The sequence below is a fragment of the Barbus barbus genome, assembly GCF_936440315.1.
Source record: "Barbus barbus genome assembly, chromosome: 36".
Lineage (NCBI taxonomy): Eukaryota > Metazoa > Chordata > Actinopteri > Cypriniformes > Cyprinidae > Barbus > Barbus barbus.
The window spans coordinates 28,444,431-28,470,145 of record NC_136714.1 but is presented as its reverse complement, the minus strand read 5'-3'; the positions used below and the strand labels follow the sequence as shown (position 1 = coordinate 28,470,145).

The following is a 25,715-nucleotide window of genomic DNA, read 5'->3' as shown; positions in this document are numbered from 1 at the left end:
TTACGGTGTTCATCTTGTTACTTATGCACTGCTCATATTCATACACAAACACCACCTCCTCCATCTGTAGTGGCAAGAAAATCAATTCGCTTTCAAATTACTTTTATCAACAAAACCAATGACAGAGTCACTCGGCATCTCTGAAATTAAAGCATGAAACAGAAGAAGAGCCTGAGCACCACCGTGGTAGTAAAGCGGAAAAACACTGACAGACGTGTGCGGTCTCTTCCTGTCATGTGACCGGCCGGATGACCACAGCAGTGGTCAGTGGCATCCTGGTAGCTAGTTCACAGCACAGCAGATCTGATTGAGGATCAGTCCTCCGACCCACAGCTGGAGACGGGTTTGGAGATCGGGGAATGACTGTAAACACACAGATCGCCTCTCAAACTCCTGAAGACGCCTGCTGCTGTACTGCCACAGCGAGAGTTTGGGATTCAGAAGATTCCTTTGGCGATCTTCAGACCTTTCTGCTTCATTCGGGGCAGCGTGGAGCTGGCCACATGTTTGGTCCGGCCTGCTCTCGGGAAACCTCTCTTCTTCAAGACAAAGTCATAGTTGGCCGTGGAGTTCATGGCGTAAAATACATTGGCGTTGTCGGGAATCTTCAGCTCTGTGTGGAAATAAGACAACAGGATCTACTTGAAAATCAGGTCACTTTTAGGGCCCTATGGTTTCCGTGAACTGGAAAACAGACAGAATCACGGAATCCAGTCATAAAAACAGAATTTACCGCATAACGCCGTATGTCATGGAATTTGTCAAACTTTGGATGAATTTATCAAAAGTAGGTCATTACACTTAAATCATCTGGCGATGTGGACTAGTATCTGTAAAGATTAAGCCACAAAAATGAGATTTAAATATGAATCGTGCATGTTCTGTGTGTCTCTGTGAGTGAGTGACGCAGACGCACGGTTTTGTTTACTAAACACACACTGAAGCGTGTGACGCTCGCGCTGATTTCAGCGTCTGCCGTCTCACTAAATGAGGACAGAAATACATGAACAATCTCCAGAACTGCTCTGAGAGTCACTTCATGAGCATTTTACTCTTTCATTTGAGTAAAACTAGCATCATATCATATACATACAGAAATTTTAAAAAGTTTAAAATAAGATTTTAAGTAGAAAATGTTTTACGGAATTTGGGAAACAATTTAATGTAATTTGGATATCATAGGGCCCTACACTTTCAACTTCTTTCAAACAAACATCTGACAAAATTGAGCTCATCAGCAAAATGAGGCAGCAGATATCAGCAAAGGTATGTTTAGGTTATTTTTCAGCTGTTTTATACCATATTCTTAGGGACTTTATGAAGACTGACCCTTTTCCTCACTGATTCTCTGAACCAGTTCGTAATCCTCGGCTCGCTCGCGGTCCAGGTTGTGTTTGACCATGGCTTTCCTCACGACTGCGGGAGTCTTATCCTGACTGGTGACCTGAAACAGAAACACACGTGCATCCGGATCCACTGCTTCGAGCGTCTACTCTCAACTAGAGTTTGGATCATCTCATGGTAATTAAACGTTTCGTTTCGTTTACTCTTATATGATAAACAGTTCTGGTGCTGTGTTGAGGCTTGCAGAGAGGCAAACAGGTAAAGGTGTGGATCGGGGGCATGTGCTCCACACGGAATACATATTTGCTTTACATGCTCATTTGTAGTTCACTTTAAGGTTGCTATGTTTTAAAAATATTTTTTATTACCTTATGTGTCCAAAACTAATTTTAAACAAACAAAAAGAAAATACATTTTTTAACATCAACAATTGTTGCAACATTTGACAAAAATCAAGATTGAATATATTTGGTTAAAATCACGTTATAAGAGATGAAGTGCTATGAAGGCTATTAAAGACAATATTGTCTGATTAGATGGCAATGATGAGCTCTCTTCAGCGTTCACACATCTCAGACCTCAAATATTAGCCTTTTTAGACATAGTTTCTGAAGTAAAGAGTAAAGAAAATACTATACAAAACGTCATGAAACAACCAGGGGCCTGTTGCATAAACTTAGCCACCAAGTTAAAATTGTGTTTTAAGAACTAGTTTAACCAACTTTAATCCAAGGAGTAATCAATCCTACTTTTCCAATACTAATAAGACCAATCTACCTTCTCATAACTGATTTAAAAAAATTATGACCATTCTTCAAGAAAAACAATTAGATGGCTAACTTTTTAAGACCAGTCTACTTTTACTTACTTACTTTACTTTTTACTTTTGTCCTTTAGCAGACGCTTTTGTCCAAAGCGACTTACAAATAAGAAAAAGTAACTAAAACTAAAAGTTACAACTCTATAAATACTATATTCCTACATATTTGGAATATACCTTATATTCCAGTCTAAACAGTTAATGCAACCGGCCCCAGTTCTTTATTTACCCTTGTAAGACACCCCCCCACACACACTTTCTCGCTGGATCTAAGCTGATCTCACAGGTGACCTGTTCTGATCTGAAAGCTGTCACTGAAAGGTGAGGAGTTTGCATCTATGGGCCGAGTCCTGAAGCAGAAGCACTGATCTAGATGATTCTGCTCGGTCTCTCGGTTATCTGACATGATCTCACCAGGATGCTCTTGTACATGTTTCCGTTGTCCACGTCCAGACTGACTCTGATGATGCAGCAGTCGTCCACCTGCTGGTTGTAGAGCGGCAGAGAGAGAGACGAGTAGCTGGACACGCCGGAGACGGAGCGCTTGTGTGAGCGGGACGCTGTGACCGGTGTGGACGACACCGAAGACGAGGAGGCACTGCTGGAGCCAGAACCTGAGCCCAGACCCGACGCGTCCAGAGACGAGAGAGACGTGGACTCCCAGAACTAAACCACACACACACACACACACACACACACAGAGTGAGGCTTCTCTATGGGTTCAGACTCCAGCTGTGAGAGAAGAACTGATGATTCCAGAGCAGATCAGATCCACAGTCTCAGTGAAAGCAAACATCACGTGCTGACTCACACAAACACACACACACACACACACACACACAACCACAGGCGCGCACACACACACACACACACACACACACACACACACACACACACACACAACCACAGGCGCACACACACACACACACACACACACAACCACACACACATACACACACACACAAACGGCAGGAGTCCCGACTATGACTACAATGGTTGCATTTGCAAAACTCAATTAAAATCTGGTAACAGGACACAGCTGGGGTTGGGAATCGAAAATCAATTCCAATTCCAGAATCGAATACTTAAGGTCTTGTCGAATACTTATAGGAATCAATAAGAATTGGAATTGATCAAATTCAAACGATACACTCAACAGCTCTTCATCTGATCAGGAGTTAATGACGACTTCATACCAGTGTTTCCTACAGCATCAGCATCAAAATAACTAGGGATGCACGATATTAGATTGTGGCTGATATCTGATGTGCCGATATTATTCCAATCATTTTGGCCAATGCCGATACCAATATATATTTCCCTTTGTTTTGAAATACATTATAAACAAACTATTTTTAATTTTGGTTACAAAAACTTAGTTAGAACTAATAAACATTATTAAAGTTCTTATTTAATGAGAGTACATTGAGAGCCTTGAAAATATCTATAATAAAATCAATCTCTTCAGTTTCTTTTCTTTAGTCATATGCAGCTGAAACGTTAATATTTTATTTGTGGATTTAACATTAATAGATGGTCTAAACTAAAAGAGCTGTAAAAATGATAAACTCTTTTAGAGCTCCTAGTATTTAAGTGTTCATAATCCATTTGAAAAAAATACATATAATTGAATAAATCTGTATAAATTAAATTATTTAATTGACAAGTGTCATGTTTGTGATTATTATTCATGTAAGCTATAGCTTCTGACCTTTAAATCAAAACAGACTCGTGATTTTATGACATTAATACTGCTTTATTTATTCAGAAACACACGTATCTTAATGTTATTGGTGTATTTTACTTTCATTTTATTACAAGTAGGTCTATAGTGGCCCCCAAGTAAATAAAACGCGAATCTAAACAGTGAATCTAATCATCATTCAGAGTAAAGTTTGCTTCCAGAATGAGCACCGCTGACGGGATCTTACATGTGAGCTTTCGTCTTATCTGCAAGGCATATCCGCATATTTTTTCCAAATCGCCCGATGCCGAGATTTACATTTTAAGCCCCCGATAACATTGTGCATCCCTAAAAATAACCATTATGAATACAGTGATAACCATACAGTGCATTACTTCACTTTAAATCAATACATGGTTGGGAACACTTTCCAATGCTGAGATTGAGCGGAAACACGTCTTTACAATGTTTAATTAAGCAGTTCTGTCCTTTTGTAACTATATAACGTCATTCGGCTCTGTCAGTTCAGGAGTTTGTTTGTTTAGTCGGGATCCCTGGAGTGATCTGCAACCAGCTAACATGACTAACACACACAAACACAGACACAGCAGAAACGCCGGTGATGATGAACTCGGCCAGAATGGAAGAGAGAAATGAGTGTTTTCCAGACATGGACGGCCGGAGAGACGGAAGAGGTGAGAGAGATTGAGTACCGTGGGTATCAGGTCTGCCGTAGGGCCGCACTTCCCTAAGGTAGAATTGGAATGTTTTACGAAGGGCGTGGAGGTCTACAGGAAGGAAGTAAAGCTACAGTCACTGACAGACACAGCAGAGACCATAACACACCGCTTTCAGACCTGCAGATCAATTGCTTTTTTCCCCAAACAGGGGTGAACTGTTGGAGTTTCTTCTTGGTTTGGTTTGCTTTTACAAAGCAACATTTCAAAGCATACTAAAATTATGCATTCTTATAATTCACCTGTTTTGGATAAGAGCAATTAGACCACATTTGAGGATGAAGACGTGCTTTGGATTTCAACTGCAATATCTAATGTGACACATCTGAGACAGATAGGAACTTGTTGCACATGTGTAAACACATTAATCTGCACGAGATCCGATTTTTTCACATCCGATCTGTGCCACAATCCAAATTTGGATTTTAATCGGATGCATATCTGATATCTGGACTTCCGACCTATGTCTAAACACACATATCTGATTCCCCTCAGAACTCCTAATGCGAGGGCGATGCGTTTGCCCCAAAAGAGATAATGCCGGCGTGCTGTATATGCGCTTGCACTTTATTGACTTTATGTGTGGAAATTGCTCAATATTCCGGAGCAGGTGTTCAACCCCTGGCCGTGAATTTGATAAATACTATAGCTTCGCTACTAAATCTTATTATATTTCTCAGCAATGAGGTGATAACTCAGCTGTTATTGTAATTAAACCAACAGTTCTCTATCGTTAATTCATTCAAATAAATATAATCTTACAGCACTACTTTATTTCACTTCAGAATTCTACATCTAACCAGCTGTAGATAAAATTACCTTTATTTTCCGGTCTTCATCTGTTCATTCAGATTTTGTGCTGCAAATCATCAATAACAGCTGTTGTCCATGCGCGCAAATAATAATGTCCAGTTGATGTGAAATATATAAATAATTATAAAAGCACAGCCATTCAGAACCTGCAGGCCTAAAGAAATCCCTGATGGGCGGGAATTAAAGTAAACCCACATATCGGATACCAGTTGTGTCTAAAGTGAATGTAAACAGGCGGGCCAAAAAATCAGATATGGTCAAAAGATCGGATCTGTTGCAGTGTAAATGCAGCCTGAGATCACCTCATTCAACAAACGGATTCAAGCATGGTGGTTGTGTTCATAAATGCCTAAACAAACCAAACCAAGGGAGAAAATACACTGGCCAGGTGTGAAAACGCCCATCGATATCTTCAGCACTTGTATGGCATTAACATACATCTCAAATGCTTCTCCTGTGACCACTTGGCATCTCACCCTCAAAGTTTAAAACCGTTCTGTTAGGGCGATGCATTTTGCTGTTGTCTTGGTCGTATTTGTGTTTGCGCTACAAACAGCTGGGTATGGAAACAACAGTGAGCGGTTGAAGGAGGTAAGCCCCGTCCTCTGGAGAGACGCTGTGGGATAAACAAGAGCGTCAGTCCTCACCTTCCTCTCCAGAGCGTCGGGTGAATCAGAGATGAAGCTGATGTTGACCTCCTCCACGTCAGAGCTGCTGGAGCCGGCGGAGGTCACGCTGAGAGAGTCGCCACCGTCACCGCTCAAACCCGGAGGGAACCGCAGCTGATCGAAGGACTTGGAGTGAGAGCTTCCAGAACCGCTGCATCCGGCTTCACCTGAACCCACCGGCTGCCGACTACAGACAGACACAATAAACTAGGGCTGGCACCATTCCTCCATTCTATTCGAGCACTCGATCTAAATAAATCCTTGATTGCATTTTGCCCGTGTCGAGTAACCAGCAAAATACCGGAAGTGGCGCATTGACAAGAATCCATGAAACGCATTATTAGACCGCTTTCCGAAGCTGCATGAGATATTAAACCTATTTAAAAATCATAATAAAGCATAATGCTATTGTCAATTCACAATACGATTCAATTAAATAAATATATGCGATGCAGGTTTAACATGTGCGCTTTAATTGTTTACATGCATATATGTTTTGTGCTCCGTTCACAGTGAATAAATGCTGCTCCGCACAAACTATTATCATTTACATGTGTGGAGCATCTCAGACACCATCTCTGCATGTTCTGTGTTTGGGTTTATTATAACGTTCATCTGGGAACACAACATGCACCATTTCATCAGATTTGTAAGGTAAATCATTTATAAACCTACGCAAACAAAGGAGGATACATCTATATATTTGCTAATAATAACTGTTCATTGTCATTTCAAAATAAAAGCTCAATTCTCGCTCTGAGTTTACACGGTTTGATGTCCACATATTCAGGAAATTACAGCGGCTGTAGCATTTCTGTCATAAAGACATGGCCAAATATTAAAGATTAAGTGGACATTTGAATTAAATGTTTAGTCAATATTAAACAAGGATTAGATCGTGCAATAAAGTGTAAATACAATCATCATGCTATTGGCGCCCCCTGCTTCCATTTGTTATAATGCGTAATGTACGTTAACTCTTGTTTATAATACATTATGTATTTTAACTGTATTGCTCAATAAAACCATATGATCAATTGCTTGTGATACTGTATGTACTGTGGAACTAATTATTGCCTCATTACTATTATATATGTATTCGAAACAATTTTAAAAGCTATTGTTTGCTTAGATCTATTTTTATTACCACAAAAAAATTTATTATAATTCAATTATTCGATTAATCAACAGAATAATCGACAGATTACTCGATTACCAAAATGATCATTAGTGACAGCCCCTAATACTCTCCAGCTCCACAACAAGACCTCAACGGTTATTATGGCTTAAATAAGGAGTTTGGTCAGGCAGCAGAATTCATAACTCGTGTGGATGTGATGGTCAGCACTCACTCGCTCCATCTCTTCATGATTCCTGAGCTCTTCTTGGCTCTCAGCGTGTTGGAGGCTGATTCAGAGAGCGGCTCGATCTCACACGACTGACTGTAGCTGCAGGAAACCCAGAACAGCATTCAGGAGTGTGTATGTGTTTAATTCTGCAATCTAAACCGAAGCTGATGTCTCACCTCTCGGCCTCCGAGAGCTTCTCCACGCCGGAGAGCCACGCACCGAACCCTGGCACACGCTGGAAATTATAATTGTTACACGCCAGCTGTAACAACTTAATCTGAGCGATGACCTCAAACTCCTGCAGGGGGAGACAGAGATCATTAACACCAGATCAGCATGTCCGAATCATCGCCAGGAACTGTTCCTTCTGTTCAGACGTACCTTCCTTCTCTTCTCGAAGTTGATCAGACCTCCCTGAGATGCAGAGAAAGAACCAGTTATTACCCATATCTGCAGCTGAAACACAGTAACTGCTAGCGTCTCAGCTGAACTGAACTGATGGTTTCTTTAGACGGAGGTCTGTCACACACCAGTCAAAGAATAAGCCAGAATAAACGCACACATATTTGTTTGTGCAAAAACCTTTATTAAAGGGGCCATCGGATGCCCATTTTCCACAAGTTGATATGATTCTTTAGGGTCTTAATGAAAAGTTTATAATAGTAGTGTAAAAACAACACCCTTTTGACCTTGTCAAAAACAGCTCTGTTCACAGCGATCCGTTTTGGTGCATGCCCCTTTAAATGCTAATGAGCTCTGCTGACCCCGCCCCTCTCTTCCGTCGGGTGACGAGCTGTTCTCTGAGACTCTTAACTTTAGCTGTATTCGTCGCGGAACTTGCTAACTAGCACATTATTAGGAAAGCCGATTTACAAAGATTCAAAAAAACTCCTTATACTCGCGTCTTCTGGAGGTGAAGCTGGATCATGAATGATTCACGCCAACATAAACACATTTATATAGATCGGGGGTGCATTCCCTTCAAAATCAAACATAATCGTCTTCAGCTGCGCAGATGTCGGCGTAAATGACGACTGCTATGTTTATAATTACATCCAGCAACATTATTACATCTACCCCTGCTCCGGCGTCGAAACAATGGTGGACTGGGCGGGTCTGGGCAAAAACGTCCGTGTCCGTCACCAGTTGTGGGCGGGGCCTGAGCAGAACTACCTCACTCTGCCAAGAATCTGAGATCGGCTTGATCTGAGACACTGCTTATGATTTATGGGGATTTTTAAAAAACTACTGGGTGGATTTTTATCATTATAGGGTGGTTGAGTACACACACTACACAAACATTTCAGTTCAAACAACATGTTAAAGTGAACCTTTAACATTATAAGTAAACCTCAAGGAACATATTAAAATAAAAAAATAAAAATCCATGTCACGACCCCTTTAAGGTCAACAGTTCAGTATGATGTCAGTACAGCGGAAAGAAAAATGATTTATTTTATAAACACCGTGGATAGAAAGGAGGAAAGTCTCCCACGTGCTTGATGTGATGAGCGTGTCTGTTAATAGAGAGACTCACGTCCAGACAGTCTTTCATGGCTGTGTCCATCATGACCAGATCCGTCAGGAAAGTTCCCAGGTAAGGAATCGTCCCCTGCATCACAGTCTGAAACAAAAACCATCATTCTGTCAGTTCAGCAGAATGAAACACAACATCAGACGACAGACAGGGGAACAATTTAAATATATATATAGACAGACGGATAGATATGAATCTCCTGCTGGAGTGTTTATAGTTCCTGTAGTAATGATTCAGTGTCAGGATGAAGCTCAGTGAATCTGTACAGCATGATCTGAGAGCAGCTGCCGGTGTGGATCATCGTCCATCACGGCGTCTGAATATCTCACCAGATCTCTCTGTGGCTGCTGTCGTTTCTGCGCTCGCTTAGGGTTGATCTCCAGAGTGGCAAATTTGGACGTTCCCTCCTGCCAAAGAAATACAAGCAGTAAATATCACACACTCTCTCTCACACACTCAATAACTGCTTTGGTAAGGGTTATTAATGATCTACTACTCTCTGGTGACTCGGGCAATCTTTCTTGACTCTTATTACTTGATCTCAGCTCAGCTTTTAATACTGTCTGTCCTAAGTTATTACTCATGCGCCTTACTCCTTGGCATCTCCAGAGCTGTTTTACTCAAAACATGGTGTTCCTCAGGGCTCAGGGCTCAGGCCATCATTATTTATTAATTACATTATGCCCCTCGGACAAATCACTTGCCGCCATGGTTTTCAATACCATTGCTATGCTGACGATATTCAGATACAGTGCCCTTCATAAGTATTGGAACAGTAAAGATAAAATTGCTCTGTTGGCTGTGGAGTCAAGACATTTACAAATATGATTAAAAGATGAATATGAGACAAAACTACAGAATGTCACATTTTATTATTAGCCGTTTCAACACTTATATGTTTTACCAAATAAAAAGAACAGCACTTTTAGAGCATTTTTTCAACTTCACCGTATTGCTAAACTCAAATTCTTCGTCAGTCCAAAAGATGCTGAATTATTAGTACATGCATTCATCACATCTTGCCTCGTGTACCGAGATTTTGCTTATCATTTATGGAAGGCCAATCTTTCTCTGTCTCTGTCTCTTAGGACAGTAACACACTGCATGATGCTAAATGACTAAAAGTAAGTAAAGTAAAGTAAACTCATCTGTTCAACCAATACTACCTGTCATAATGTGTTTCTTCTTAAACTGTTATGGTTCTCTGTTTGAATTTGATTGTTTGCACTACTATTGTGATATGCAACTGCAATCGCACGTCTTGAACTTGGGCAAATGTCTATTGTCCACATAAGTGATTATGTACAAAATGATTGTTTATTTGCTATTGTCATTATGAAGCATCCTTGAGCTTGGGAAAGGCGCTATATAAATTAAACATTATTATTAGTAGTAGTAGTAGTATTATTGTCATGAGTCCGGGCCCTGCGCTTCTCCCTGTCACCACCAGAGGTCACCATCTCCCTTCCTCCCGGACTCATCTCCCGTAATCACATACACCTGCCACATCACACACACCTGTCACATCACACACACCTGTCACATCACACACACCTGTCACATCACACACACCTGTCACATCACACACACACCGGTCACATCACACACACACCGGTCACATCACACACACACCGGTCACATCACACACACACCGGTCACATCACGCACACACCGGTCACATCACGCACACACCGGTCACATCACGCACACCTGCCACATCACGCACACCTGCCACATCACACACACCTGCCACATCACACACACCTGTCACATCACGCACACCTGCCACATCACACACACCTGTCACATCACACACACACCTGTCACATCACGCACACCTGCCACATCACACACACCTGTCACATCACACACACACCTGTCACATCACGCACACCTGTCACATCACGCACACCTGTCACATTACGCACACCTGCCACATCACACACACCTGTCACACTCATTACACCCGCAGCTGTTCCCCATTGCCACAGACTATATAGTCTCCCCTCTCCTACCACTCTGTCTGGTTGCATTATTTGTTAATTGTTATTTTGTGTGTTTATGGTAATTGTAGTTTCTAGTGTCTGCTCTGGTCTGGGATACATGCACTGTGTTGTCGTTTTTGTATCCCAGTCCGTTACTGTTTTGTTTTTTTTGTGCCGTGTTGGCCTTTTGTTTCAATTAAAAGCACCTTCCCTGCACTTGGACCCTGACTTTGTCTTTTCGCAGCGCTTCCTTCGCCGTTCCGTGACAATTATACACACACACACGTGCCATACCTTTATCAGCAGTTCTCGGCTCAGCGAGTGGTTGTTCTCATCAGAGAATATCTCTGACAGCTCCTGGAAAATGCGAAAGTTTTCTCGTGACACTTCGTCCCATGTTTTCTTGAGCCGGTGTACCGGGTTACACTGCAGCGCCGAGAGAATCGCACGCAGAGACGAGAAGTTCTTCAAGATCCGACACTCCTGAGCAAAGAAGCCGGTCTTAACTCAACAAGTAAACGAGCGATCAGATGTGTGTATGTGTGTGTGTGTGTGTTCAGACTGACTCTGGCCACTTGAATCCAGTGCTCCAGGATCTGGGCTCTCTGGCCGGGCTTGAGCGTCCGGTCGCTGAGGCAGGTGGAAATGACACAGTTGGTGACGCGGTTGAACTGGCTGACCGTGGCTCTGATGGTCGGCGCCAGATGTTCCTTCCCTTTCTTATCTCTCTGAGACCAGATGCTCCCCAGACAGTGATACGGGACGACCCGCTTGAACAGCTCCTGCACGACACAAACACAGCACACGACACGGTCCTTCAGCGTCCGGTGAGAGAATGAGACACACTCAGCTTCTCTAGTCCTCTCTACATACACAACAGACCTGAGGATCAGCTGTATGAAGCTCAAGCACGCTTGTGTGTAGGGCTGTACGATAAATCACAATCGCGATTAGGCAAAAGCTGTGTCATACGTATCTTTCAGTGAAGCACGGTTCTGTGATCAGTAGTAAATCTCAGAGAAACTCCAAATTACGCCCCGCAGATACGCCTATAGTGCTAGCTGAATAATCAGAAGATTTAACTGCTTTCATTGATTCAATGTGACTAATAAACACACGACTACGACAATATATGGTTTATCTGAGTTATTATTATTATAACTTTCCTTATAATAAAGTATACAATATTGCAATGCCTTTATCACTGCTTAGAATACCTTATTCTGTGTAAAAAGCCACATCATCTCACAGAAGGAATAATTTCAAACACGATGTTATGAAGTGAGTTTGGAGAATTTTTAATTAAATGTGGTATTTTCAGAAGGAGTAGCATTTACTACACAGAGCAGTATTTCACTGAGAAGCTATGCAAACAGCTGTCATTATTGCAGAATGATTTCTTAGAGTTCAAAATCACACGATTATATCGTCTGTATTTTTTTTGCGTAGCTTGTCAGTGAACTATGGCTCTGTGTAGTAAATGCTGCTCCATCTGAAAGCAGGTGATGGAGATTTACTACTAATCACAGAACCGGCTTTACTGACAAAATGAACATAACTATCGTCTTTGATTAATCGTGCAGCCCTACATGTATGTGTGTGTGTGTGTGTGTTGCTCACTGCGTCCATCAGCGTGAACTGCTCTGCCACCACAGTGGGGTCAAAGCTCAGGAAATCGGATCGATATTCATCGAATCCGTTCTCCTCCAACAGAGCGAACGCACAGCAGCCCTGATCCAGAACTGCAGACAGAAACACGTTTACTACCGTTAGACGCTGCAAACATCAGCAGAACATCAAAAGCTTCATCAACAAATCATTTATCAAGATTATTATATGCTACTCCTCTAGCTTAAACAGTAGATCATGCAACAGTAAAGTCATGGGTTCCATTCCCAGGGAAAGCAAGAACTGCTAAAATGTCAAAATTGCATCTCCCAAATGCATAAATGTAAATTATGAAGTTTTTCGTGCCTTGGCACTTCAGCTTCTATCATTTTACAGTAATTATTCTTAAAATCAGAAATTCTATTACTTCAAATTAAACCATACATATTTTTTTTACATTATAACATAAATGACTTCTAATTACACATGGAATTTGTTAAATTCACAATTACATATTTCACAATATTTCAGCTGCTCTAATTAATGTTAAATTTATAATAGACTGTAATGAACAGTAATCAGCATCAGGCGGAGCTGAAGGACCGAATGAAGCTGTCGAACCGTCCAGATCCGATGCCTGCTGGAGTCTGCGGTGGAACTGGCTCAGCAGGTTGCAGGCCCGGCGCTCCAGATCCGACCCGGGGAAGTTGAGCTGCAGATAGTGGATCAGGCGTCTCAGGCAGCTGTAGTCCGGAGGCTTCCAGAAGTCCTCAGAGTACTGATCCAGCCAGGCGCCCAGGATAGAGGAGACGGTGCTGCGCACCAGAAAACACAGAACAAACCAAACACATTCCTACCAGTCCAAATACGCCACATGCAAACTGTGTTTCATTCATATCTAGGTTTGGGAACCGAAAATCAATTCCAGAATCTAATACTTAAGATCAGGAATCAGATACTTGTTATAAAATAAAAATTTCAATTCCATCTATCAATTCCTGTGTGCGCATCTTGTATTTTTAGCTGGATGAAAAGGAGCTGTTAAACATGTATTTGTCTTTGAATCATTCATTCAAAAACACTGATTCATCCAGTAATGAATCAAGTCAATCTTGAGTGAGTCATTGAATCGTTCCGTTCAGAAATTACATCAGGTTTTGTTTAGTTGTCTCAAAAAAGTCTCAATTTATTCAGAATCGTGCAGCTCTTTTTTGCGCACAAGCAGCTCTTAATCGAGTCCAGTTTTTATGTAGACGGCTGATTTTTATTCATGGTATTCAGCAGTTATACGTTTGACAAAAAAAGACACTATAAATATGCTTGAATATTTTAATATGACTTTTTTCAATCACATTGGAATTGAAAATAGGAATCGATAAGCAGAACTGGAATCAGAATTGGAACTGATCCATGAAGCACATACTTCCTGAGCTCCGTCCGCTCATCAGGGGTCATTCTGCGTGCTTCTGCGCTCGGCTGCAGTTTGGCGTATCTGTGAAAACACATGCATGAAGTCATCAGATAATACCTCCATCTGAGAGCAGCTGAGGATGACGCTAGAGCCTTTTTACAGATCCAGTGAAACAGTCAAATATTACTGATAAATCCTTAGGTGTCGATGAAGATTTCCGACCTGAGATTTGAGCAGTCAAGTTGTGTGTTTCCATCAGCTGTTTGGAATCAAAACTAGTGATGCAGATTCACGAATGAATCAAATAAATAAGAGAAGGTCTGAAATGTTTACCAATTCAGTTCAATTCGTTCAGACAGTTCACACCTGCGTTAAACTGCTTGCAGAGGTTTCTCACACTGTAATAGTAAGTGTGTGTGTGTGTGTGTCAGTGTGAATATGTGTGTGTGTGTTTGTGTGTGTCAGTGTGAGTGTGTGTGTGTGTGTGTGTGTGTGTGTGAGTGAGTGAGTGAGTGAGTGAGTGAGTGTGTGTGTGTGTGTGTGTGTGTGTGTCAGTGTGAATGTGTGTTTGTGTGTGTCAGTGTGAGTGTGTGTGTGTGTGTGTGTGTGTGTCAGTGTGAATGTGTGTGTGTGTGTGTTTGTGTGTGTCAGTGTGAATGTGTGTGTGTGTGTGTGAGCGTGTGTGTGCATGTTTATGTGGTTTATGAGGACACAAATGTGTATAATGGCATGGGTATGACAGAGGTATTACAATATGAAGGTGGTTTATGAGGACACTGCCTATGTCCCCGTAATTCAAAAGGCTTAAAAAACATACTAAATGGTGTTTTTTTGAAAATCTAAAAATGCACAAAGTCTCCTGTGAGGGCTAAGTTTAGGTGTAGGGTTGGTGTAGGGCAATAGCACACACAGTTTGTACAGTATAAAAACCATTACGCCTATGGAGAGTCCCCATAAACCACAAAAACCAACATGTGTGTGTGAGTGTGTGTGTGTGTGTGTGTGAGAGAGAGTGAGTGTGTGTGTGTGTGTGTGTGTGTCAGTGTGTGTGTGTCACCTGTTGAGCAGTAGGTCCAGCACTTGTTTGGTGGTGGCGAAGGTCCTGTAGGTGCAGAGGAAGATGGTGACGTAGGTGGAGTCGTTTCCTCTGAAGGCAGTGACCATGTACTCCACCAGCCGCTCCAGTGTTCCTGCTTTAATGGTGCGCAGCTTACAGGTCTCATACAGACTGAGGCCCGAGTCTGAGTCCACACCCAACCAGCGCTGACTCTTACTGGACGACTGGTACATCTGGACCTTCCTCAGCGTGATGCTGAACACGGCGCCATCCTCCACCTCCTCGCCGATCTCCTGACTCGCATTCTGCGCACACACACACACACACACACACACACACACACAGGAATCAGATGTGGAATCAGTAAGCAGCTGCAGGTTTGTTTTCAGGTCTAAAACAGTTTTTAACTGCATCTGTCACTAACAGCTTCTCTGATTCATAAGAGCTGTTATTATTCAGATCAATAAACCCGAGCCGCTCCTGTCTAACGCTGGACGATCTACAGCCACGACTCGTTTAACCTCGGCTTACTTTAGGAGAACTGAACCTATTAGAGTCGGAAAAACACTCGGGATAAAAGCATCTGCTGCATGAGAGACAGAGAGTTTAATTTTACAACCCTTTTATTACAAAACATTCCAAAATTAGCTACAACACTATGATAACAATCACAAATCAAAACACATACTTCTCCAAAAAAAATAAACATCCATTAAACTCCATTACAAATCTTTCAGTAATCTCCAACATATCTTTCATACAGTTTCACTCCTATTTTTTAACCACTTGATATGTTACTTTCACAATACTTCTATACAATACTTTTCCTTTAGCTGCAAAAGGGAGAGAGAGAGAGACAGAGAGAGAGACGGAGAGAGAGAGAGAGAGAGAGAGAGAGACGGAGAGAGAGAGAGAGAGACGGAGAGAGAGAGAGAGAGAGAGAGACAGAGAGAGAGACGGAGAGAGAGAGAGAGAGAGAGACAGCAAGACAGAGAGAGAGAGAGATGTGTCGTGTTTCAGGAAGCTTCAGTGATTCACACAGATCAATAACTGAAACACAAAGACTCACAGAAAACAAGTTACACAATCACCGTTTCTGTGTTTTCATCTCTAAAAACCACTGCAGAACTCCACAACTAACCAGTTCATCACCGACTAGTTAACTAACCAGCCTGAGGAAGCATCAGATCTTCACGAGACGCTGGTGTTTCTGATCTGAAACTCATATTGCTCCTCAGACCTCTTTAAATATGATCTAGAAACGCTTCTTCAGGGAACAAACGGGATTCAGGTTTCCTCACAATCCTGCAACAAGACAAATAAAGCTCAGACGTTACCCAGAGTGCTTTGCACGGAGCAATGTATCTGCAGCATCACTGTTTAGAGACAGATTTCAGATGAACCAGATCATCAGATCAGAACCGGCCCACAGTGATCTGAACCGCTTCATGAACTGGACCGGTCAAGCGTTCATTAGCTTCAGTTAACACCAGTAACTCAGAGCGGTCATCCATTCTGACCCATCTCAAACTCCATCCAAAGAGACTCTGAGCATCACAATCATCACCAATAAAACCAGAAAACAACACGATTCAACTGCAATGCATGCTGGGAAATACTGACATACAGATATCAGTAAAATCACAAATATCAACTCGTCTTCATGATCATATTTATCTTTACAGTAACACCCCATGCCTGTATACAGAAGTCTCTGTAATAATGCTGAATAACACATTTACACACTCCATCATCTTAATGTTATAATGTATCAGAAATATCTCTACTGTGACAAGTGACTTAAAAATGCAACATTTGTTGCTGATTATGAAATGTGTAACTATGAAAAGATATTATAAAACATGTTTATAACTGATAACAAAGTATGTATTACAGGACAACATCCACAAATGTTTTTGCTTAGTATTTCTGCGGATTAGTACAAATTTAAAATGATATTTCTGTATTTCATTTTATTATTATTATTATTATAAGTGAAGATGTCTCTATATGAGAGGAGTAATATCTGTATGGGTTATTCTGTCTACCTCCAGGTAAGGAGTGTCCGGATCCAGATGCGTGAATCGGTTCAGCACCGCAGGACTCGGTTCGTCGCTGATCTCGAGTCTCACAGAGTCCCGGATGCTGCGGATCCGCCAAACGCTGGCATCAAACATAACGGAACCGAAACCGAGCTCACATCCCGCCACAAACACCATCGGAACCGAGGAATCCGAGCGAAGCAAAGCCGCACAGACCACCTCTGACCGACCGGAGCAGTGTGTGTGTGTGTGTGTGTGTGTGTGTGTGTGTTCAGGCTCCGCCTCTTTCTCCGCTCGGGATCATGTTGTCATTTTCGGATCAGAACCACAGAAACAGAACAGAGTGGATGGAATGTCAATCAACCCTCGAGTGTGAAAGTGGGCGGGGCTCAGCGGTAACACTTTATTTTAAGGTGTCCTTGTAACACGTGTTACATGTACTTACTTACTATTATAATAACATTAAATTATGCATAATTACATGCAAGTAGCCATACGCTAAACTCTAATCATAAAGTAAGTACATGTAGTTAATTAATATTACTCAGTACTTAAATGTATAATTACACTGTAACAAGGACACCTTAAAAAATAAAATAACTGAGAAATACACAAACTGTCTCCAGAAAGAGACGCCACTGTTCCTATTGATTTTCTCTGCCCTAATAAGAGGATTTTTATACAGAAATAATAATAATAATGCATTTAACTGAGCTCAGTTTGTATTTGTACGAATCCGTGTGATTGATTGTAATGTTTGAATGATACTTTTATTACATAAATGCCCCCAAAACCAGACAGATCTGAGCTGGAGGAACCACACACCACACCATCTGCAGAGATTCCCTCATCTGAGCAAAAACAGACTTACCAGCTACAGAAAAACACTTCTACTTTATTATAACCTCGGAAAACCTTCGCAAACTTTAACATATTTCGTGTACTAACTCTCTCATGGTTATACCCATTCTCTCAAGAAAGAAACTCGTAGTCTTGAGCGCAAATGGAGAAAAACTAAATTGGAAGTTTTTAGAATAGCGTGGAAAAACAGTATGTCCAGCTATAGACAGGCTCTAAAAGCATATCCACAAACTCATAGATAATAACCAAAACAATCCAAGGTTCTTATTTAGCACAGTGGCTAGATTAACTAATAAACAGACACCACCCGATCTAAATATTCCCTCACAGTTTAATAGTAATGACTTCATGAATTTCTTTACTGATAAAATAGATAACATCAGAAATACAATATCAAATGTAGATTCTACTGCGTCTAGTATTTCAGCTTCATTCATCGCACCCAAAGAAAAACTGCAGTGCTTTACAACTATAGGACAGGAAGAGCTAAATAAACTTATCAGTGCATCTAAACCAACAACGTGTTTATTAGATCCTGTACCCACTAAACTACTGAAAGAGTTGTTACCTGTAGCAGAAGAACTGCTTCTCAATATTATTAACTCATCGTTATCTTTAGGTCACGTCCCAAAACCATTCAAGCTGGCGGTTATTAAGCCTCTTATTAAGAAACCACAACTAGATTCTAATGAACTGGCAAATTACAGACCCATTTCAAATCTTCCGTTTATGTCTAAAATTTTAGAAAAAGTTGTGTCTGCTCAATTATGCTCCTTTTTGCAAAAAAATGATCTCTATGAAGAATTTCAGTCAGGTTTCAGGCCTCACCATAGCACAGAAACTGCACTTGTGAAAATTACAAATGACCTGCTTCTTGCTTCAGATCAAGGCTGCATCTCATTGCTAGTTTTACTTGATCTTAGTGCTGCGTTCGACACTATAGACCATGATATACTCATAGATCGATTACAAAACTATACTGGTATTCAAGGGCAGGCTTTAAGATGGTTTAGATCCTACCTGTCCGATCGCTACCACTTTGTTCATTTAAATGGAGAGTCATCTCAATTATCACCAGTAAAGTATGGAGTACCACAAGGATCTGTCCTAGGTCCTCTGCTATTTTCAATTTACATGTTGCCCCTTGGAAATATTATTAGAGAATACGGGATTAGTTTTCATTGCTATGCTGATGATACCCAACTATATATCTCAACAAGACCAGATGAAACTTCTAAACTATCTAAGCTAATAGATTGTGTAAAAAATATAAAAGATTGGATGACCAATAATTTCCTCCTATTAAATTCAGATAAGACAGAGATATTACTTATTGGACCAAAAAACAGGACACAGATTCTCTTGGATTACAATTTGCAACTAGACGGATGCACTGTTACGTCCTCTAAAGTCAAAAATCTGGGTGTTATATTAGACAGCAACTTGTCCTTTGAAAATCATATTTCCCATGTTACAAAAACAGCATTCTTCCATCTTAGAAACATTGCCAAGCTTCGAAACATGCGACCTGTTTCTGATGCAGAAAAGCTAGTCCATGCATTCATGACCTCTAGACTGGACTATTGTAATGCACTGCTAGCTGCTTGTCCTGCATCTTCAATAAACAAGCTACAGATAGTCCAAAATGCAGCAGCTAGAGTTCTTACCAGGTCAAGAAAATATGATCATATTACCCCAATTTTACAGTCTCTGCACTGGCTACCTATTCAGTTCCGTATCATTTACTAAATATTATTACTTGCCTATAAGGCCCTAAATGGTTTAGCTCCTGCGTACCTAACTCGTCTTCTACCACGCTACAATCCAACCCGCTCCTTAAGGTCGCAAAACTCTGGACTTTTGGTAGTACCTAGGATAGCAAAGTCCACTAAAGGAGGTAGAGCTTTTTCACATTTGGCTCCCAAACTCTGGAATAGCCTTCCTGATAACATTCGGGGTTCAGACACACTCTCTCTGTTTAAATCTAGATTAAAGACACATCTCTTTAGCCAAGCATTCACATAATGCATCTTATAATCTTGTACTGCAGTTATATCTGATCAAATGCACATTATTATTATTCTTTAGCTTGGGTTGAACACATCAGTTTTTGCTTGGATGGAACAGCAGCTACGCTAATGTTGTCTGTATTTTCTTTGTTTCTGTCACAGGATTGGCATCCCGAGGAATTACAGAAGTTTCAGTCTAGATCCAATCCTTACGAAGACCTGAGAAGAGATGATGCCAATCCCTCAGATGATGCCAACCCCCGAAACAACATACAAAACTACCAAATTTTGCTATAAGTTTGATCACAACATGTAATCATTGCTGTTAATAGTATTCACCGTCTGTTTGATTACGTCATTAACTGATTTTTGCCTTGCATTTCTGGCATATGTACGTCAACTTGACACCACTGATAAGCAATTACTAAATATATTGTAGAAACTTAATTTCCTGTAAAGCTGCTTTGCAGCTATTTGTATCGTGAAAAGCGCTACACAAATAAACTTGAATTGAACTGAATCATGGGTTCATGAAACTTCCGTCACACATCTGGAGTGAATTAAAGGAGCAAAAGGAGTCCAGATACGTTGTCACTGCCAGTAACCACACACACACACACACACACACAGTGTGCCAGTGCTGTATTACCCAGAATGCATTAGAACAGCTGTGCAGGATGACTGCTTACAGGACGACCAAAAACATGCTCACTAATGCAGGAAAAATACAAGCATTTCTATTTACAGTTTTCCCGTGACTCATTTAGAAACACTGTCCTAGAGAACAAAACAACATTTTTCTGTCACTGACTGCCAGATAATTTACTGCATCATCTATAAGGTGTATATGTTTATCTTTCAAAACCACTCTCATCACACATTAAGGCACGTTGAGTGTTTTTCATGTTAAGCGCTGTAGAACGTCCTGCTGTTTCAGTGACTGCTTCATACGCATCAGTTTGGTCACATATATTAGTTTTTCTCCTTCTGAAAGCTGATCTAAATATTCATGGCTTGAAACAGAAGGGAGACGGGCAGGCCTGTGCTGAAGTGTGTGGATGTGAATAAATGAGGATGAAAGATTTCACTGCAGATTTGGCATCAGGTTCAAATATTGGTATGAATTCACTGCACTGATCGACAGAAAGATGCTCGGTATGAAAGTCATATCTGTATTAGCGTTACTGATAACAGACCATTTTTGCCCACATAGGAATTGTGCTGCTCCTTTAGAAGTGTTAACCTTTCTGAGAATGTGAGGTTCTGGATTATTCCAGATCCACCAGAGGAGCATGAGATTGTTCTGTGAGGATGCTTTGATCAGGAAGAACTGTATAAATAAGAGGATGTGTGTGTGACAGCGCCACCTGCTGCTCTACAGACACACACTCATAAATCCATGTGTGGCTCTGAAGTTCTATATTTAAAATCAACAAACAACAAAATCACTAATCACTAAAACAATAACATTACCAATGATGACTGGATTTTAAATGACAACATGACTGACAGCAGTTTATCTAATAACATGTTTAAATATCTAATGTAAATGTTCAAATAAAGCTTTGAACAGTTTCATAAAATGGTAAACCTCACATTTCAGCCTTTAAATAAAGAAAAGGGTTAAGTCAAAATGATAACTGATTAATAAATGATTATGTGCATGTATATGTATATAGCTTATCTGAATTGTTTAAATATGTCGAATCCCCATGAGCTTGTTTTCCATCACAGGCTGGATGTGATGTAAGTGTGTGTAAATCCCGTCTCTGACAGCAGGTGGCGCTGATGGAGCAGCAGAAATACAGATGTTTCTCATAACCTCCGTCAACAAAGCAGCACTGCCATTAAAACACTACTTTATTAAGTATTACATGGAGCGAAGATCAAAAAACAATGTCATCGAATCGTTTCTGAAGACAGTCAGAACCTTCAGAGGTACATTTATATCATTAATTCAGTCATATATTCGTTTGTATAATTCCCTCAGCACTCTTTTAAACCCTTGCCGTTTTTCTCCTCTGCTGCCGTGCACCTGAGACTGTTACTGAAACTGCTTTATGCTGGATATTATTGATTTATCCTCAACTGTTCAAATCACGGTAATCGAATACAGTTATAATGATAATTAAAATATGAAACGGTAAAACTAACTGTGTGGAATTTTATTATGATTTATCATCAAACCGGTAATCGTTACATCCGTAGTGTGTGCTGCCGTATCACAGAGCGCCACTTACATAGTCTTCCATTAAATTACATTATATGAGACCCTGGAGCACAAGACCAGTCATGAGGGTCAATTTTGTGAAATTGAGATTTATGCATAATCTGAAAGCTGAATAAATCATCTTTCCATTGATGTATGGTTTGTTATGATAGGACAATATTTGTCTGAGATACAACTATTAGAAAATCTGGAATCTGAGGGAGCAAAAAAATCTAAATATTGAGAAAATCTCCTTTAAAGTTGTTCAAATGAAGTTCTTAGCAATGCATATTACTAATCAGAAATGAAGTTTTGATATATTTACGGTAGGACATTTACTAAATATTTTCACACACACACATAAACACACACACACTCTCACAGACACACACACACACTCTCACAGACACACACACACACACACACACAAACACACACACACTCTCACAGACACAGGTTCATAAAATATCTTTTAGGCAAACTGACAAAACTGTTAACTCTATTTAGCACAATAATATGTAACAAAAGTAATTAATTGCTAAACATTTTATTGATAAACAAAAATGACTGAAGCTGCATATTGTGTTTTCTTTTTTAATGCACTGCAGATTCCCTAATTATGAATGATTAGAATTTATACAGATGTTTTAATCAGATTTGAGAGTTAACTCATATATTACTCATGAAGGTTTTATGATGTGTATTCATGAACTGAATAAGATTCATAAACAGTCTTTATTAAAGGAACAGTTCAGCCTGTCATCATTAACTCACCTCAAGTTTCTTTGACGGCACCCATTGACTTCCATTGCATGTAAATAAACACTATGCGAGTCAATGGCTACCGTCGGCTGTTTGGTTACCAACATTCTTCACAATATTCTGTGGTTCAACAGAAGAAAGAAGCTCATGGAACAACATGAGGAGAGAACGATCAGTTTAATATCACACAAGAAGCATTCAGAGTATTTCCCTGTTTCTGTCTTTATCTGCAAGTTGATACATAACTGCATAACCTGAGACGAATAAATGAAATGACTCGAAGTCGAACCATCATATGAACATTTATAGAAACACTACCATGTTTTTGGACATGTACCATAGTTTTCCTGCACGGTGTGTGTGTGTGTGTGTGTGTGTGTGAGTGTGAGAGAGAGAGTGTGTGCGTGTGTGTGTGTGTGAGAGAGTGTGTGTGTGTGTGTGTGTGTGTGTGTGAGAGAGAGAGATACCTGTGTCTCCAGCATCATCATCTTCATCAGCTCATCTTCATCTTCATCATCGGGGTGCAGGGCAGATGAATCACCCCTCTCTCATGAGGGGCACATATTCACTGATCCGAATCCTCCATCTCTGAACCGAATCTGCTGGAATCACTTCGAGCCTTTCTTTGATTATATTCAGAAACAGATCGGGTCAGAATCCGGCTTCAGTGATCCACAATCCGGTTTATACAAACCACGATAACCTGTGACTGAGAGGAATAAATCAGGAGACGGGGAACAAATCCATCACCAATAAAATCCTGATATTAAACCAGATTCAAAATGGAGGCAGGCGACGCCGAAGATCAATCTGAGCAGAAATGATTTCACATCACATCCATATTCCAGCTCAGATCTGTTTATCCGTCATTTATCGATCTGATCTCGGGGTTTCATTCATGAACATCAGCTCCGGATCGGATCCGCCACGGTTCGTGTGTCCGTTTCGATCAGCGCTCACCGAATCCGAATCGGGCCCGAATCCCGCAGACGCCGCGGAAGCTCCGAATCCGAATTAATATTTGTTTTTCGCCCGTGTCCTTGACACAGATCCAGATCTGATGTGGGTTTGTGGGTCTGCGGCGGGAACGCGCACGGGACGCGCGCACGGGAGCGGAGGGCGTGTGCTCGCTGAAGATGACACCATTCAACACACTAAACACTACACACTGCGATCAGACACACTTATGATACACCACGGCTGTGTTTTATCTGCATTAAAGCCAATCATCATCAGGTGATGCTAATGGAGGCCTGCTGCTGGAGGAGTTTCCATGGAAACAGAGAGATGCTGACAATACTAGTGTGCTGCGTACTGCACAGTGCATACTACATACTGCTTCAGTATGCCAGGTTTCAAACAGCTGAGGACAGTAATGAAGTACACTGTTTGCATATCTGTAGTTTACTTGAGTAACTTTACACTGGAACGACAAATATCGTACTTTTCACTGCATTACATTTCTATCAAGGTCTTCGAAGTACACTAGAAAGTCATTACTGCATGTAGCAGCTTTGAAAGTCAGTAGGTGTTTTTTTGTTTTGTTTAACTGTTTAAGTTTTATTCTGTGGAACAGTAGTACAAAAAAATCAGCTGCACAGATTTAAAACACACCCCAACCCATCCCACCCCTTGGTAGACTTAAAAATAATAATAATAATAATAATAAACATATGAATTAATATTAATCGATAAATAAATAACAATAAAATAATTTTTACAAAGATTTTTAGAAAAGACGACATTAAAAGCTGAATGCCATGAATGATTCACGTTAGATGCATGTATACGAGAAGAAGAGCGCTCCATCGAGATGATGTCCAACAAATACACCGTCCAGTTCATCTGTGCATTGTGTGAGGAGGACTCCAACGCTTGAAGGATTGGTTTGTGTAAAGAGTGAACAGGCAGAGAGCTCCAGGGCACCCCATACACCTGTAGAGACGATCTAATGCACAAATACATAAAGAAGGAGGTGCCTGGCAGATTATATTCAGTTTTAAGATTCTGGAAGGATTTTAAACCACTATCATCATAGATATCTCCCAGTGTTTACTTTACTATGAGTCCATGGCAGACAATGAAATAGAGTACTGCCTGACAAAAAGTTATTATTGTGGAAAATAGTTGTGAACGTCTTTCAACATCCATCCATGTGGAGAGGAGATGGGTTACAATGGGACCAAACTGAGATGTACACTGCCTAAGCAGAAAAAAACAAGATGCTTCAGTTTATACGGATAAACAATAGATTCCTCAACTGCTCTCCCATACACAGAAGCGTCAGGATCAAGCCAAACTGATAAAGGCCGGAGGGAAAAGGCTTGAGCATACAGTCTAAAATAAAGAAAGACCTCCATGTAATCTACATCGTTGTAAAGTAGTCAGTTTAATACGAGGACGTTTCCCATCCCATATATAGCGTGAAACACATGCATCTAGTTTGTTCCAGTAGCCAACCGGTGGAGCGAGAGGAATCATGGAAGAAAAGAAATGAATACGTGGGAGAACATTCATTTTAATCACCGATATACAGCCTGAAAAGAAGCAGGAAGACGAGACCAATTCTCCTAATCTGAGGATACTTTGGCTAGAACACCATTATAGTTTTTTGAGGCGATTTCCTGCAGGGAAGGAGAAACATCTGTCCCCAATACTTAAAGTTTTGAACCAATGGAATAGATATAGAAAGGGACATGGAATCAATTTTAGAATTAAGGGGAAGTAAACATGACTTACTCCAATTAATTTTAAACAGAGAGAGATCCAAAATGCTCAAATAAATTCAACACGAGGAACAGAATGTGACGGCTTCTCCA

At 40.7% G+C, this 25,715-nt stretch overlaps 1 protein-coding gene across 1 annotated transcript in view; it reads right to left on the bottom strand.

Moving 5' to 3' along the window:
• LOC306856165 (ral guanine nucleotide dissociation stimulator-like) overlaps window positions 1-23,987 on the bottom strand; it is a 25,198-nt gene extending 1,211 nt beyond the window's left edge. The window contains exons 1-17 of the mRNA XM_079395217.1: window positions 23,364-23,987; window positions 15,014-15,318; window positions 13,969-14,037; window positions 13,167-13,360; window positions 12,558-12,679; window positions 11,504-11,719; window positions 11,232-11,420; window positions 9,282-9,359; window positions 8,953-9,039; window positions 7,797-7,829; window positions 7,592-7,713; window positions 7,419-7,514; window positions 6,046-6,253; window positions 4,562-4,636; window positions 2,579-2,830; window positions 1,330-1,444; window positions 1-613 (exon numbers count right to left, since the gene is read on the bottom strand). The exon at window positions 1-613 is cut by the window's left edge and continues 1,211 nt beyond it. Coding sequence (XP_079251343.1) covers window positions 438-613; window positions 1,330-1,444; window positions 2,579-2,830; window positions 4,562-4,636; window positions 6,046-6,253; window positions 7,419-7,514; window positions 7,592-7,713; window positions 7,797-7,829; window positions 8,953-9,039; window positions 9,282-9,359; window positions 11,232-11,420; window positions 11,504-11,719; window positions 12,558-12,679; window positions 13,167-13,360; window positions 13,969-14,037; window positions 15,014-15,318; window positions 23,364-23,390 — 2,364 coding nt within the window. The 5' untranslated portion in view covers window positions 23,391-23,987 and the 3' untranslated portion in view covers window positions 1-437. The remainder of the gene's footprint in view (window positions 614-1,329; window positions 1,445-2,578; window positions 2,831-4,561; window positions 4,637-6,045; window positions 6,254-7,418; window positions 7,515-7,591; window positions 7,714-7,796; window positions 7,830-8,952; window positions 9,040-9,281; window positions 9,360-11,231; window positions 11,421-11,503; window positions 11,720-12,557; window positions 12,680-13,166; window positions 13,361-13,968; window positions 14,038-15,013; window positions 15,319-23,363) is intronic.
• Window positions 23,988-25,715: the final 1,728 nt, after the last annotated feature.